This window comes from Aphelocoma coerulescens, chromosome 15 (genome assembly GCF_041296385.1).
Source record: "Aphelocoma coerulescens isolate FSJ_1873_10779 chromosome 15, UR_Acoe_1.0, whole genome shotgun sequence".
In the NCBI taxonomy this organism is placed as follows: Eukaryota; Metazoa; Chordata; class Aves; order Passeriformes; family Corvidae; genus Aphelocoma; species Aphelocoma coerulescens.
In genome coordinates this window covers 3,081,325-3,096,035 of record NC_091029.1, presented here as the reverse complement: position 1 = coordinate 3,096,035, position 14,711 = coordinate 3,081,325, and the positions used below count along the sequence as shown (strand labels likewise).

The 14,711-nt window shown below is 43.5% G+C and overlaps 1 protein-coding gene across 2 annotated transcripts; it reads left to right on the top strand.

Moving 5' to 3' along the window:
• The first annotated feature begins 58 nt into the window (after positions 1–58).
• ANAPC5 (anaphase promoting complex subunit 5) lies at positions 59–12,773 on the top strand. 2 transcript variants are annotated; one of them, XM_069031073.1, is made up of 17 exons: positions 59–294; positions 375–454; positions 1,006–1,115; positions 1,526–1,721; positions 2,725–2,791; positions 3,438–3,539; positions 4,654–4,844; positions 5,677–5,758; positions 6,436–6,525; positions 7,420–7,601; positions 8,071–8,206; positions 8,438–8,512; positions 9,309–9,430; positions 10,546–10,653; positions 11,174–11,321; positions 11,912–12,074; positions 12,426–12,773. In XM_069031073.1, exons 1-17 carry the CDS (start codon positions 91–93, stop codon positions 12,638–12,640), a joined length of 2,271 nt encoding a protein of 756 aa, XP_068887174.1. In that variant the 5' UTR covers positions 59–90; the 3' UTR covers positions 12,641–12,773. The 2 variants fall into 2 exon arrangements, with proteins under 2 accessions (XP_068887174.1, XP_068887175.1); XM_069031074.1 differs by lacking the exons at positions 59–294; positions 375–454 and adding an exon at positions 485–556.
• Positions 12,774–14,711: the final 1,938 nt, after the last annotated feature.

The window sequence follows — 14,711 nt, the reverse complement described above, 5'->3', positions numbered from 1 at the left end:
GCACCGCCCGCGCGCCGGCGCGGGGGGCGGTGATTGGCCGTCGGGGCGGGCGCGCGCGGTTTCCCCGGTGACGGGCGGCCCGGCGCCGCCATGGCGAGCGTGCACGAGAGCCTGTACTTCAACCCGATGCTGACGAACGGCGTCGTGCACGCGAACGTGTTCGGCGTCCGCGACTGGGTCACCCCGCACAAGATGGCCCTGCTCGTGCTGCTCAGCGAGCTGGGCCGCGCCGGCGCGCAGCTCGGCCTGCTGGAGCGGCGGCGGCTCAACCGGCTGCTGCTGCCGCTGCTGCAGGTCGGGGCCCGGGCCGGGGCGGGGGGAAAGGTGAGCCCGTTGTGTCGTGGCCTGTCGCGACATGTCGATGTCCTCCGCAGGGTCCAGATATGGCGCTGTCGCGGCTGCGCAAGGCCATCGAGGAGTGCTGCCCGCACCTGGCCGGCTCCGTCCACATCAGGTGCGGGGAGCGCTCGAGCGGGCGGGGCCGGGCCGGGGAGGGGCCGCCGAGGCCGCTGTGGGAATCCTCTGCGCTGCTTGTGTCCACTCTGAGCGCTGAAAGGTGGTCTAAAACTTGTAAATGTCGGGTTTTAAAAGCATATGTTTGGGCCAAAACTCTACTTCGACAGATTTCTTACTTGTCATAACTAAGTTCTGAAAGGCATGAACAGCAACAGTTCCAAAAATCTAATCAATCAAAAAAATTTATATTTAAAAAAGAATTTTAAAAAGGGTTCCTATTTGTTTTAAGAATAACCATTTTGGTCTAATTATTCTCTTTTAATAGACAACTGTTTAAAAAGAAAAAAAAGCCCAAGCCTGATTATTATTTGGCTTATTATCAGTATTTAATACGATCTTATTTATCTCACTACGAAAACCACCTGGGCCCAAGAAATTAGTTATCACTTGGTTCTGTTTGTGTTTATCATTTATACAGGAAGCAGAAGAGCTGTTTTGTTTGATGTCTATATTAATACCCTAAAAATGTAATTTTCTTCCCCTGTTTAGGTTAAAACTTATGGCAGAAGGAGAACTGAAAGATATGGAACAATTTTTTGATGATCTTTCAGATTCATTCTCAGGGACAGAGCCAGAAGTTCATAAAACAAGTGTAGTAGGTAAACCATTGTTATCCATAAGCTGTTTTTGATGTGATATCTGTCACTGATGTGAGTCCCTCAGGATACAGCTTTGTTTTTCTGGGGAGGTGTAAAATTGCACAATGTCATTTTCCTCTTGCTCGGATGTTGCGCATTAACTGATAGTTTTGCACGTTGTGGGGTTGGTGCTGATTTTAGCAATTTGTCTGTGAGATTTGCTGCTAAATTATGACCAGATTTACACCCTGCAACACTGAGCTGTATCATTTGGTAGGCTGAGATAAGACTCAGTAATTTCTATTCCATTTCTCCTGAATTTCTGTTTAATGAGGAACTAAATGACGTTTAAGCTGCTGGCCATGATTTTAGTCTCCTGTCTGAGGCAGCACCTGACAGACGGTGCTCACAGCAGGTGTTTCCCTCTCCAGGTCTGTTCCTGCGCCACATGATCCTGGCATACAACAAACTTTCCTTTAGCCAGGTCTATAAACTTTACACAGCACTCCAGCAGTACTTTCAAAAGGATGAGAAAAAGAACGGAGCCGATGAGAATGAGATGGAGCTGACAAGTCCAGAGGAGCTGGATGGGAAAATGGAGAAAGAAGAACTTGACGGGCCTTTAAGGTGATATAGTTGTGTTAAAGTCTTTCCCACCCCTTAAGAAAATTAATCTTTTATTTAATTAAAGTCTCCTACAGCCGGGCTGAGCTTTGTGGCCGCTCGTTTCCTTGGTGCCACCGTGTGGTAACATTTGTCAGTGGCTCAGTGGCTCGTGAAGGTGGCACTGCCCATTCTCATCCTTGCTTAGGGAGCCACAGGCTAAAAGGCAGCTGCTGCCAACAATTTCCCTCTGCTGAATGACTTCTCTGGTTGTCACGTGCTAAAACTGTTGGAGAGGCCACTTCTGCTTCCAGCAGGGAAAGATTGCTCAATAAGGAGAAGTTAAGTTGAATGGTTTTGTTTCGCTTTTCACCCTTCTCCAAATAAAAGAACTCATGTCTATTTACCTCAAAAAGGAGAAGCAAATACTGAGAGTTTTCACCTGCTAAACAGGTGCTCCACTGTAAGAAGAATCCTGAAAGTATTTTATCTATCCATAAATTTAAAATGTACTTTGCAAACTGTATTTGTATAAACTTTTGCAGGAGTTGCTGCAGTCTGAGTCAGACATTTTGGGGTCTGGCTGTGTGCTGGACTTGCTGTTTTTCCACAGAATAAATGTCTTGCATACTAGCTGTTTCCAGCAGTGATGGATGTGGCCAAAGTGCCAGTTCATCTCCTTGGGACTCTCTTCAGAAGACAGAAAGAACAGAGCAAAGCCATTTGAATATGTCAGCCCCAAATGTTCTCTCTGCTGTTTTTCTTTAGGGTTTTTTAGGATGTATTTAGGGTAACATTGCTCTCGACTACAAGAGCAGGGTTGAAGCTGAACTGTGTGAAATCATTTGGATTGCTTACTTTAATATAGTAAATTTTATTCTTTATTAAGTTTTCTCAGTGTTCTTTCATGCTTTGAGCTATAATACCTCAGAAAACTTTATAAAGCAAAAGTGTGGGGTGTCTGATAAAATGCATTTCCGTGTTGCCTTTCCTTGCCCCTGTTTCTAACCAGAATGTTTCTTACCAGGGAAGAAGAGATAGCCTGCAGTGGGCCTCTTTCCCAGAAACAAGCAGAGTATTTTCTTTCTCAGCAGGTAAGTTAATTCTCATTAAAGTGGAGAAAATGTTCCATAACATGAATTTCACCTTGAATTTCATCCACCGTGTCAGCTGTGATGTTTTCTCTGATGTGGTGGAGACTTGTTGATATCTTGCATGTTGTTGCTCAGTATGAGCACTTGGGGCTATGAGTGTTTTATCCAGACATGTCACCATATGCTGATATTTGGTTCTGAGAAGGTCCTTCTGCTCTGCTTGCCTCGCATTTCTGTGAAATGTGCAGTTTTGTTGGTTATTCCAGCTGGTAAATAAAAAAGGGAACGGAAATACACATGGACACAAATGTCAGTAATTCAATAGTCAGTAATGCTAATTTTAGTAACTACATTTTGTAATTTTTTATTAATTGAACTGCTTGCCAGAGCAAACTGTGGATTTAGGGTATTTGTTTTCTTAAGGTTTTTTTTTATGAGAAGATACATGTAATTCCAGTGAGCAATGTGTGGCATTAGTTCTACAGAATGAAACTGCCACTGTCATAGTAGACAGAGCTCCTACAAAATCTTCTTTAATGTCCTCTCCAAGCAGATAGCAACCTGACAATCCTGTACCACAATATATTTTTATAGCCCTCCTTATGCAGTTACATATCTTATTTGTACTGTTCAAATTTTATTCCAGGCTTCTTTACTAAAGAATGATGAGACAAAGGCTCTTGCTCCAGCATCTTTACAAAAGGAATTGAACAACTTGTTAAAATTTAATCCAGACTTTGCTGAAGCAGTAAGTATCTTTTTCTTCATCCAGAATGGTTGTAAAGGGATTTCTTATCTCTAGAATAGGATTATTTGGGAGTAATTTATTCTCTATTGAAATAGAAGTACACTATAAAAGTGTGAGCAAGTTGCATGTAAATGTTTAGTAATTCAGACTAAATCTCCTGAAGGCACAGAAACCTTAATTAAGCAAAGTACTTCCCCTTCATGCACAGAGATAAGCCTCTTAATTTTGGTGGGACTGAGTGCATTCTTGTTCAACTAAATCTAAAACTTACTTCTTTTACCCACATTTTCCTAAGGAGTTTCAGGCCTCATACTCCTGTAGTTTAAAAATCAGTATTAAGTGTAATGTCTGTTAATTTTGCTGGTTGTTGTTCACTTTGCTTCTGGTCCTTAATAGCAATTTATACTGAAAGCCATAGACAACTCCTGCTGAGGGGAGTTTCCAGACCTGTGGTGTGAGCTCTTGCTTTGTCCCTCAACAGCTTATTCTTGAGCAACTTCCATAAGTTCAACTCTTTCCTGCCTTGCTTTCTACCTCTTCCTCCCAGCAGCTGTGGGCTGAAGCAGACAGGATTTTCCTTGCTGCTGTTTGGAAGGGTATCCTTGAAAGGGCTGCCTTAGTCCCTGGCTGGACTTCACAGCATAAAGGATTATCCTGCCCAGGTCTCAATGCCAAAAAGAAAATACATAATTTTAGCATCTCGTTTCTATCTGCACAGCATATGGAAGCAGTCCTGATGTTTCTTAGTGTCTTCCTGAGTGCAGACACTGTGGGAGTCCTGCCTCCATTCCCACTCTCACTTCACATGTAAATACAGGGATTCCATCTCTGTAGAGATCTCAGACTGGCTGGGATCATTCTGACAGCCAGATCTTATAATCTTCACCATTTGGCAGATCCTGTTAGGGCAGACAACCAATTTTGTCCAAGAAATTATTTTTATCCAGAAATTCTGCAAAGGTCGTGTCAGTATTGGTGCAACTTCTGATCCAGCATGCACTTCCCTGGCTGTATTTCATGGTGTTCCACATGTTGGGCTAAAATACATACAGTTATAAACAAAACTCTGGTTTAATATCTGTACAATTAAAGCTGATTTTGCTTCGCTTTTCAGCATTATTTAAGCTACTTAAACAGCCTCAGAGTGCAAGATGTCTTCAGTTCCACACACAGCCTCCTGCATTATTTCGACCGGCTGATCCTCACGGGGGCAGAGAGCAAAAGCAACGGGGATGAGGGATACGGGCGGAGCCTGCGCTACGCCGCGCTCAACCTGGCGGCCCTGCACTGCCGCTTCGGTCACTAGTAAGGAATTCACCCGGGGGCATCTCAAAATGCTAACAAAGAGACCTTCCCTTCCTGCTGAAAATCCCTTCAGGGGCTTTCTTAAACTTGACAGCCGGTGTGGTTGGGTTGGGAGGCGTCTTTCGATCTTGATTTGTTTGGGTTCGTTTTTGTTTTGACATTTGTTTCCATAATAACTGAGCCATCCAAGAGTTGACATTTGTCTGTGTCCTGGGTATTTTAAGTGTTCAATTACATTTCCATGACCTCAGACGGGTCAGTGGGCATGAATGCCTATTTTCATCCATATTCTCAAGAAAGTGTGGTTGGTTTTCTGCAAGCCAAAGTAGAACTGATGATCTGGCAAAAGAATAATTAAACAAAAAAAGCCATCTGAGCTCTTAGAATTTAAAATGCCATATGGGTGGGATTTATTTTGTTGATAAAGCTGGCCTACCCATCTTTACTTACGGTTTCCATTTATTGATTGCTGCCTGGAGGCATCATGTGAAAGGACTGGAGAGGGGAAGGATGCTGCAAAGTTGAGAGCAACAATTTCTACACAAGCAGATTCTAAATATTGCCCCTGTTCAAACAATAATTTGGCACCATGGCATGTACAGGGTTTGAAAGCCCATGTAGGGGTTACAGCTGCATTTTGGTTTGCAGATGCTGTCAGGCTTATTGTCCTCAAAGCCAGAATGCACTGCTGAGTGCTGGGAGGAAAACACAGGCTGTTAAATCAGAGATCTGAGTGCATTATGCACAATTCAGATCAATATTCCTCTGGATCAGGATGCTGTATCTTAAGCACTGTGGGAATACTAATTGTTCTCCCTCTGTCTGCTCATAGCCAGCAGGCTGAACTTGCACTTCAGGAAGCCATCAGGATTGCCCAGGAGTCCAACGACCATGTCTGCCTGCAGCACTGCCTGGTGAGAGCTCTGTTCAAATGGGGCTTGAGTTGTTCTGCTCAGTGAACTGCTGCAGAACTTCTCTTACAGCAGCATCTCACCCAGGGCATTTGACTGCCCAGCAGTGGGGTGACATTGCTCCTGGCACACAGGACAACAAACTGTAGAATCGTGGGATGTTTTGTTGCAGCTCAGGTTTAATTTCCTAAGCAGGAATTGTTATCCTAAAGATCTCAGTACTAAGCTCAAACTTTAGTCTTAGATGTTGTAAAAATAAGTATTTCATAAGCTTCCTCCTTCCTGCCTGTTGACTTCTCAAAGTGTAACCAGCCACCTTTAGGGCAAGCAAAGTGGGAGGGAAAGACTTGGATTTCTCTTTATTTTTTTTCCCCGTAATTAACACTATAATGAATTTACATCAATGATATCAAATTCCTGAGGTGCTGCATTCCACAGTTCCCTGTGTTTTTGTGCATCACTGAACCTCCAGAGTTTGCTGATGCCACACCAGCACCCCAGCCTAGATGCACTTCTGATATGTTTTGCTGTGCCGCATTTAGTAGAAGTTTCATTAGAATCAATCCACAAGCAGTTTGTATTTCCAGTGAATTTTTGTGCATTCTGTAACAGGAAGCCAAGTTAAAAGTGCTGCAGCCATCAGTTATTTGCAATGAGATTTTGATCTTTTTCCTTGCTAGAGCTGGTTGTACATCCTGGAGCAGAAGATATTCGATAGCTGTGTTCTGCTGGAGCACTCTGTGAACAAATCCTTACATTTTGGGTTGCCAGTGAGTCCATTTCATCAATCCTTAACTTTATTCTGGGACAAACCCATGTGGTGGTGGGAGCGTGTGTGATCAGAGTTTGGGGTTTTGTGGCTGGTCTGTTCAAAATACCTGACTGGATTTAAACAAACATGTTTTAACACTCCAAAATGCAGCTGTTTCTATGACTTTTATTCTTCATATTAACAAGCCAGAGTTCAGTTGCTTTAATGCTAGAGCATTATTGCAAGGTTCATTGGTTTTCCTTCTAACTTGTTTGATTTTCAGGCAGAAAAGCTCTCTGTGGCTACTGGCCCAGGCACCATTTTGGCACAATCTGGTGCTCAGGGGAGGTTCTTAGGCCTCCACCTTCCCTGAAGCTCAGTGCTGATGCCTCTGGCGGGGCTTTGAACACGTCTACTTGTACAGCTCTCTTAAATGTTGCAGGGCAGCCCTCCCCTTTGGTAGTTTGTGTGCTGGATCTGTTATCAATGTTTATTTCTGTCTTCCCCAAATCTGCAATTCCTTTGTTAAGAGAATTGTTCTAAAATGGACGCAACTGCTGTTGTTGGGAGATAGGAGCAGACGTGGCCCCTTTGTGGGGAAGGGAAGGACAGCAAAGGCTGTGTTTTCACAGCAGTTCTGGAGAAATCCAGGTACTGGTCCTGTCCTCCTCCATAAGATTTCTGTGTGGGGGAGTGGAAATTACCTTTCACATCTAACAAAATGACATTCACATATGTGTGGGTGTGCATAAGTGAGTATTTAAAGAAATGCCTGGAGCAGTGTTCCTTTGTCTGTGCTGTCTTTTTGGGATTCTTTTTTAGTAGTTTAGAACTCTGCTCCAGTGTAATTTGCAAGCTTGGGGTGCTCTGTTATCTTCCAACACTGTAGGTATGTTTTTTTCCTTCTTCCCAGTATCTTGCTTCCTTGGGAATACAGTCCTTGGTTCAGCAAAGAGCTTTTGCAGGAAAGGCTGCCAACAAACTAATGGATGCCTTAAAAGATTCCGATCTGTTGCATTGGAAGCACAGCCTGTCAGAGCTCATTGACATCAGCATAGCACAGAAAACAGCCATTTGGAGATTATATGGCCGCAGGTATTTGCTTTGTGTGGAACTCCTGGATTAGTTACTGCACTTGTTAGCACATAATGCATTTATATAGGTGTAACAAGTGACTGTGTCTCTCCAGTGCACTAAAATAAAGCAATCAGACTGTGATTCAGTGAAGGCTGAGTGCAATTATTTCCATTCTCTTGTGTTCCTTTAAAACTCATACTGAAGAAGAGATAGAGTTTCCATTCAGTTGTGGCAAATAGATCATAAATTGTTCCTGTGCCCCCACTTTCAGCATCTCTGTTCTTTGGCTGTTTGCAGCTTTCAGTCTGTAGTACTTGCTGTGCCTGCACAGTCCAGAGTCTTTGGATAGCAGTTGTTTTACAGGTTTTCCTTCTCCCCAGGCCCCTGGCTTAACCAGACAATGTAGACTACTGTCATAACAAGACCATAGATTAAAAATGGTTGTTGTTTGCCGCTTGAAAACTAAAAGATACTTCTCTTGCACAAGCACCATGGCACTTCAACAAGCCCAGACCTTGCTGAGCATGAACAGTCTGGAGGCTGTGAACGTGGGCGTTCAGCAGAACAACACCGAGTCCTTCGCCGTGGTGTTGTGTCACCTGGCAGAGCTGCACGCCGAGCAGGTGAGCTTTAGGGCTACTTGCACAAAGTGGCATTTGGTGAGAGGACATCTGGGTGTTACTGACAGAGGATGCAAGACTTGACTTGTGGTTTCTTCTGCCTTTTAAGCCTGCTCTGGGGGCAGAGACAATGCACGGTGTTTGCTTGGCAAATCCCTTCCCTGAGGGTTGTGCCGAAAGGGAGGGGAGCAGGGCCCGCCCTGGTGCATTAATCAGTGTTGTTCCGTCTTCCAGGGCTACTTTGCAGCTGCTTCTGAAATATTGAAACACCTAAAGGAGAGATTCCCTCCCAACAGTCAGCATGCACAGGTAGAACACTTATCATTCAGCCTGTAAGTTATGTAACTATTATACAGGAGGATCTGAATCCCACTGCTCCTGAATTTTCTTGTGTGCCTTGGGCTGTATGTTTTCTCATTTCCCTTGGCTCGTCCTCAGGGGAAGCTGTGCAGCATCAGCTTTTTTACAAAAGCATGGAAAAGCTGCCTGCATTGTTTTCAGACTGGTGAGACATTTCTCCCACCACAGCCTCCTAAGATGAAACTGTTTAAGTAGAAATTTCATTAACAGAGGAATATGCATCTGCTTCATGAGCACATAGAGCAGTTAAATGCTCTGCATTGATTTGGAGCTTCAAAGTTCTGTTTAATTAGTGCTGCTTATTTTGATAGATTACAATCCAGAAATAACTGAGATAATAGGCTAATAACCTGGTTTTTGTGTGACTCTGGGAAACATTACCACAGGCGTCTATAAGGTAGTATTTACACTGAAGTGTTCGAGATCCCATTAAATGTAGGGTGGTCCTCTTTTCACTACAGAACAAGTCGACTTCTCTACAAGTCTCAAATCATTAGTAATGATTTAAAAGAGCCTTTTTACTTAAAATGCAGTCAGGTAGGTGAGCTTCAGTATTGAAACATTAATCCAGACCTGAGCATTTCTGTTGGGGACAGTAATTCAGTAAATCCAATAATTGGACAGTGGAGTTAGTGTGTCTAGACATAAATACCCAGAGGGGAAAATAAAAAGTAAATTCTAACTTGGGATTAGAAAATGAGCAGGCACAATTTCTAAAACTTGTTTCTGGATGTTCTTTGTTTAGCTTTGGATGCTGTTTGATCAGAAAATACAGTTTGAGCGAGCCATGAACGATGGCAGATACCACGTAGCAGATTCTCTTGTAGCAGGAATTACAGCACTTAATAGCATTGAAGGTGTATACAGGTAAGAAATCATGGGTCTTCATGCACTTGCAGGTGTGTTCCATAAATGAAAAATTTAGCAAAATGATCACTGGCAGTCACATGTCCTTACATATTTTTCCCTTTCCAGACCTAGTTAAGATCATGTTGTCTAACCTAGAGGGCTATTCCCGTAGAGCATGTCCTGTAATAATAATTTGTAGTTGTTTCTCTGGGCATTTTAAGAACTGGAATAGCTGAAGTTGGTGTTATTCTAGAGCTGTGAATCCATTGTGGTAACTTCTTCAAAATCTGCTGTACTCAAATCTGAGCACAAAGCAGATTTTTATGTCAAATAGCTGGGGAGGGAGCTCAGGTCTTGAGCGAATTCCTCTGTGGCCTGCTTTCTACATCTCCAAAATGGAACAATGTGATTTTTTTTCACTCACCTTAATGGGCTCGTTTCTAATTGAGAGTGACGTATTAAAAATAGTTACAGTTAAAACTTGTTATTTGATGAGTATGAAAACCAGCTTAGTGTTAAAAGAATTTCGTGTTGATTTTCAATGATGCAAAACACCTAAAAGCAGCCAGTGCCAGTCAGCTGGAAGATCAGTATTCAAGCTGTGGGAGCTGATGCTTGTCCTTCTGGAATTGGACTGATCATGAATTTCCTGATCTTTAAATATTCTGCTCAGTGTCTGGTTCAGGGCGTTTGTACCCAATCCCTGTTGCTGTGCATTTGGTCCTGACTTCCCTGTTCTCCATTTTCCTGTTGCTCTGTATCCTTGTTAGCACAGGCCAATTTTAGCTGCTTTACCTCATACCTGTTTTTCTCACAGATAATTACTTGTGCTTTCTAGCTTGCATGGCCTCCCACTTCTGCTGCCTGTTTGGCCTTTGGTTTTGGCAATCCCTGGTTTCTATCTAAAGCTGTTTTATGAGTTTGATCCCTTCTGCCTGGGAGTTGTCCAGTTGGCATCAGGGAGATCTGTTTTTCCTCCTGTGTGTGCAGCATGTGTACACTTTGTCCGGGTGCCAGTCTGCAGCTAAAAGAAACACAGGTCACAAAATAGAGACCTGTTTTACTGTGTTCTGAAGAGCAGAATTCTATCTAAAATACAAAAATACAGTGATGTTTTCTTTCTACCACGACAGAAAAGCCATTGTACTGAAAGCCCAAAATCAAATGTCAGAGGCACACAAACTTCTGCAGAAATTGTTGATCCACTGCCAGAAAATCAAGAACACTGAGATGGTGATTAGGTAAGAATGTTTCATTTTCAGAGTATTAAAGCCACTTTTCGGTGATTAGAATCAGCCATTTCAATTTGTCTGTGTTCAGACTTCACTAGTCTTCAGATTACCTGCTGTGATTCAGAGATTACAGAGTCATTTCAATTATTAATCACAGTATGGAGGAATCCTCAAAATATTGTGGCATTGAAACTTAGTTATTTTCAATACGTAAACTGAAAGGTGATAAAGTTCCAGGAAGGTTAGTGGAAGAAGGAAACACTGCATCTAAAATAAATAGGGAATGGAAATGTGTGTGTCTGTGTGTAGTTCTACCTTGGTGTAAATCTTGAGAGAGCTACAATGTTATTTAATCTTTTGTATGTCTGTGGCATCTCCTCTTAAGGGTGTAATTTAAATTTATTGTATATGCAGCAGCATAATTCATAATAAAACCAATACCATTATGGATGGAATAATTCCTTGGGAAACAAGTGGACATTTTTCATCCAGAGTAAAGGTTTGTAACTGTTTGCCCCTGTTTGGTTAGCGTGCTGCTGTCCATAGCAGAGCTCTACTGGAGATCCTCGTGTCACACCATCGCGCTGCCGGTGCTGCTCCAGGCTCTGGCCCTCGCTCGGGAATACAGCCTGCAGTACTTGGCTTCTGAAACTGTGCTCAACTTGGCTTTCTCCCAGGTAGGTCTGATTTGTGTTTTCACAGGGCTGCAGGGCAACATTTATTCTGGGGGTCTGGATGCTGTTTTTACTCCTGTGAGATTTAAGAATACAGCCTTGGTGGAATTAAATTGTTGATTCTGAAGAAGCATTCTCTGAATGTAAAAACCTTCGAGGAAGTTAATAAAAGTTGAGTTTCATGTGTATCACTAAAATGTATCATTATTGCATATAATCAAGCAGCATAAATTTCCCCTCTCTTAATGTCTTCAGTTATTTTTTTATGCTGGTGTTTTGGCTTCCTAGTAGCACAGGTTGGCTTTTGTGTTAAAAATAATGCTGCTAATGAGTTCAGTTATATTGTTTATTCTGAGAGACATGGCTGTCAGCACTGACTGAGTGGAGAAGCCATTCCCAATCATTTCAGAGAGCAGCTCATTTCTACTGACAAGTTTTGATTTAAAAGAAGATTGTGGGGAAAAAGTTGAAAAAAAATGTGTGTGCGTTACATCACGTTATTAGAAATAGACATGGCTTGTGTTGATGTTCCCTGAAGATGCTGCTCATACCAGTGGATTCCAGTGTGAGACCAGCCAGTATTTCTTTTTCAGCTGATCCTTGGCATTCCTGAACAAGCCCTGAATATCCTGCACATGGCAATAGAACCTGTCTTGGCCCACGGAGCCGTCCTGGACAAAGGCTGTGCCATGTTCTTGGTGGCCAAATGTCAGGTGGCTTCTGCGGCTTCCTACACTCCACAAAAGAAGATTGAAGGTAGTGTGAAGAGTAATTCTCTCAGAAACTGTGCTCAGAAGTGCAAACCAGTGTCTGTACTGAAGTCCTGCTACACCAGAGTGTGTTACCTGGTTATTATTTATAATTAATTTGGAATTAGTCGTTCAACAGCTGTTTATGATGGAACATTGTTTATCTGCATACTTTCACACACACATTTTGCAGCAAAGGCTGAATAATAGAAACTAGCTGAGAGACCATGTTGCTAAGACACAAATGGTTTTGAAAAGCCGAGGAATTTATAATTGCTCTCCTTAGACTTGAGCTGCCTTGCTTGGAGTTGTCACTGTGATATTTTCATAAATATTACTGTCCCCCTTTTTCCCACAGCTTTGGAATCTGCTATCTTGAATCTAAATGAAGCCAAGACTTACTTTGCTAAAGTGGACTGCAAAGAGCAGCTCAGAGACGTTCTCTACTTCCAAGCCCGGCTGTTCCACACCCTCGGCAAGACCCAGGAAAGGAACAAATGTGCCATGTTGTTCCGTCAGTTGCACCAGGAGCTGCCAGCACACGGTGTCCCCTTAATCAATGCCTTCAAGTGATGCATTTAAAGATGAGATTTGTTTGTTTTCCTGTTTTTGTTTTGTTTTGTTTTTTACAAACATCTTTTTATTGTATCCAGTCACCCGTGTTTCAGAATAACTGCCAATAAATCATGGTCTGCTCTTGAACAAATTTGTGTTTTGTAACACAAATGTAGTTTTTCACCCATTTCACTTCTATTCTGTACTTGAAATTAAGAAATTCATGGGGAAAAAGAGAAAAGACCCTCTTGACCGTGTTATAAACACACTGAGGGGAGTAGTGCAGTCATGAAGAAGTGTTCTGTTCTTAGTAGTGACATTTCCCGAATCAATGCAGGCTTTATGAACACAGAGGTACAAAAAATAGTGGAAAATGTTTGTGCTCTTTAGAAGTGGTATGGAAGGGGGAGTCTCATTTAAAACGTGTCCTTGCTTTTAACCTGTCTGCCGTTGCTGTTTATGCTGTAGAAACAGATGGTGCTGGCAGAAGGAAAAAAGACCAGGTTCAGTCAGAGAGGTGTAACAGTGCAAAGTCTTGGCACTGTTGTTTCATGTGTCCTTGTGCAGAGAGGGGATGAGGAGAGTCCAAAGTGGGAAACAATAGCCCCAGCTCAGCTGAAACGTTTTTATTGTGTGTGTTCTCCCCTCAGCATTGTGTCACTCACCTGCTCTGCTTTTATGGGTGAATCGATGGAGATCACAACTGACTGAAGTACCTGGAGGGGCCTTCAAGGAATCTGGAGAGGGACTTTGAACAAGGGCCTGGAGTGCAAGGACAAGGGGGAATGGCTTCCCACTGGCAGAGGGCAGGGTTAGATGGGATATTAGGGGGAAATTCTCCCCTGTGAGGGTGGTGAGGCCCTGGCACAGGTTCCCCAGAGAAGCTGTGGCTGCCCCATCCCTGGAAGTGTCCAAGGCCAAGCTGGACAGGGCTTGGAGCAACCTGGGATAGTGGAAGGTGTCCCTGCCCATGAGATGGTCTTTAAGGTCCTTTCTAACCTAAACCATTCTTGAACTGACTATCTGATGTGCTGGCACTGGCTGCTAGCAATGAGATCCTCATCTTGGAAGAAAATTTCATTTTGGCTGTAGTGTGGGATTTGAGGGCAGGCAGGATTGCACTTCTGTGAGTGTAAACCTTTTGTGGGTGCCAGTCACCTGGTGACTACATAAAAGCTGAACATCATTAAACACCAGCAGCTACCCTGCCTGGAAGCAGTAGATTTAACTGTGTCATTGTCAGCAACGAGAAAGCCAGACCAGACCTAAACCTGGTTCTGCTGGAGCCTGGTCAGATAAGGAGGAAGAGAGAAGCACGAAGGTGTGGTTGAGACAAGGATAGTCCGGTGTTAGTTTACACATTCCATTAATTAGTGCTGCATCGGGGCTGTTGGCAGATCATCAGAGATGATTTAAAACGATGTTCCCAACAGCAAAGGGGAACCAGCTTTGTGGAACTCTGGTGGTGGCTCATTCCCTCTCAGCTGTGTATTAACCGACATTAAGGAGTTCGACCCTTAAAATGTTTGGAGCACCCACTGCCTTACGGTAAGTGCATAAACCTGATTTTTAGAGTGGCTTTCAAGACTCTGGTCAGAATTACAATATTTATCTACAGAGCTGGTATGGAGGCCTGGCTCTGCTCTGGGGAGCTCTACAGTGTCAGAGTGGTGCCCACAAACGAGTCTTAAAGCAAATTGAGGAAGAGGGTTTGGCCGGCTGTGGCATTTGCATCTGCTCAAGGCTGAAGCTGTTGCTTCATGAAAAGAAAACCGCGGGTGAGCTTGGTGCAGAAATGGTGCTGGATAGAAATAACAAACCCCAAAACATGGACCGAGGGCTGGTGCCAGCCGGGGTGTTAAAGGCCGTGCCCGTGAGCTCTGTGTCAGCGCTACAGAGCTGCAACTTGTGTGGGAACTGTTTGCTGGTGGCAAACAATCTGACATTTCCAAACAACTGGTGTCCAAACCTGCCCTTTAGGTGATGATTTGGGCAATCGCTCAGTCTGGGGGAACTGGCGCAGGTAACCTGGTTTGCCCCCAGCCGCCCTGACGCTGGAAGCCCGGTGTTTGCACGGGGGCAGGGGGAG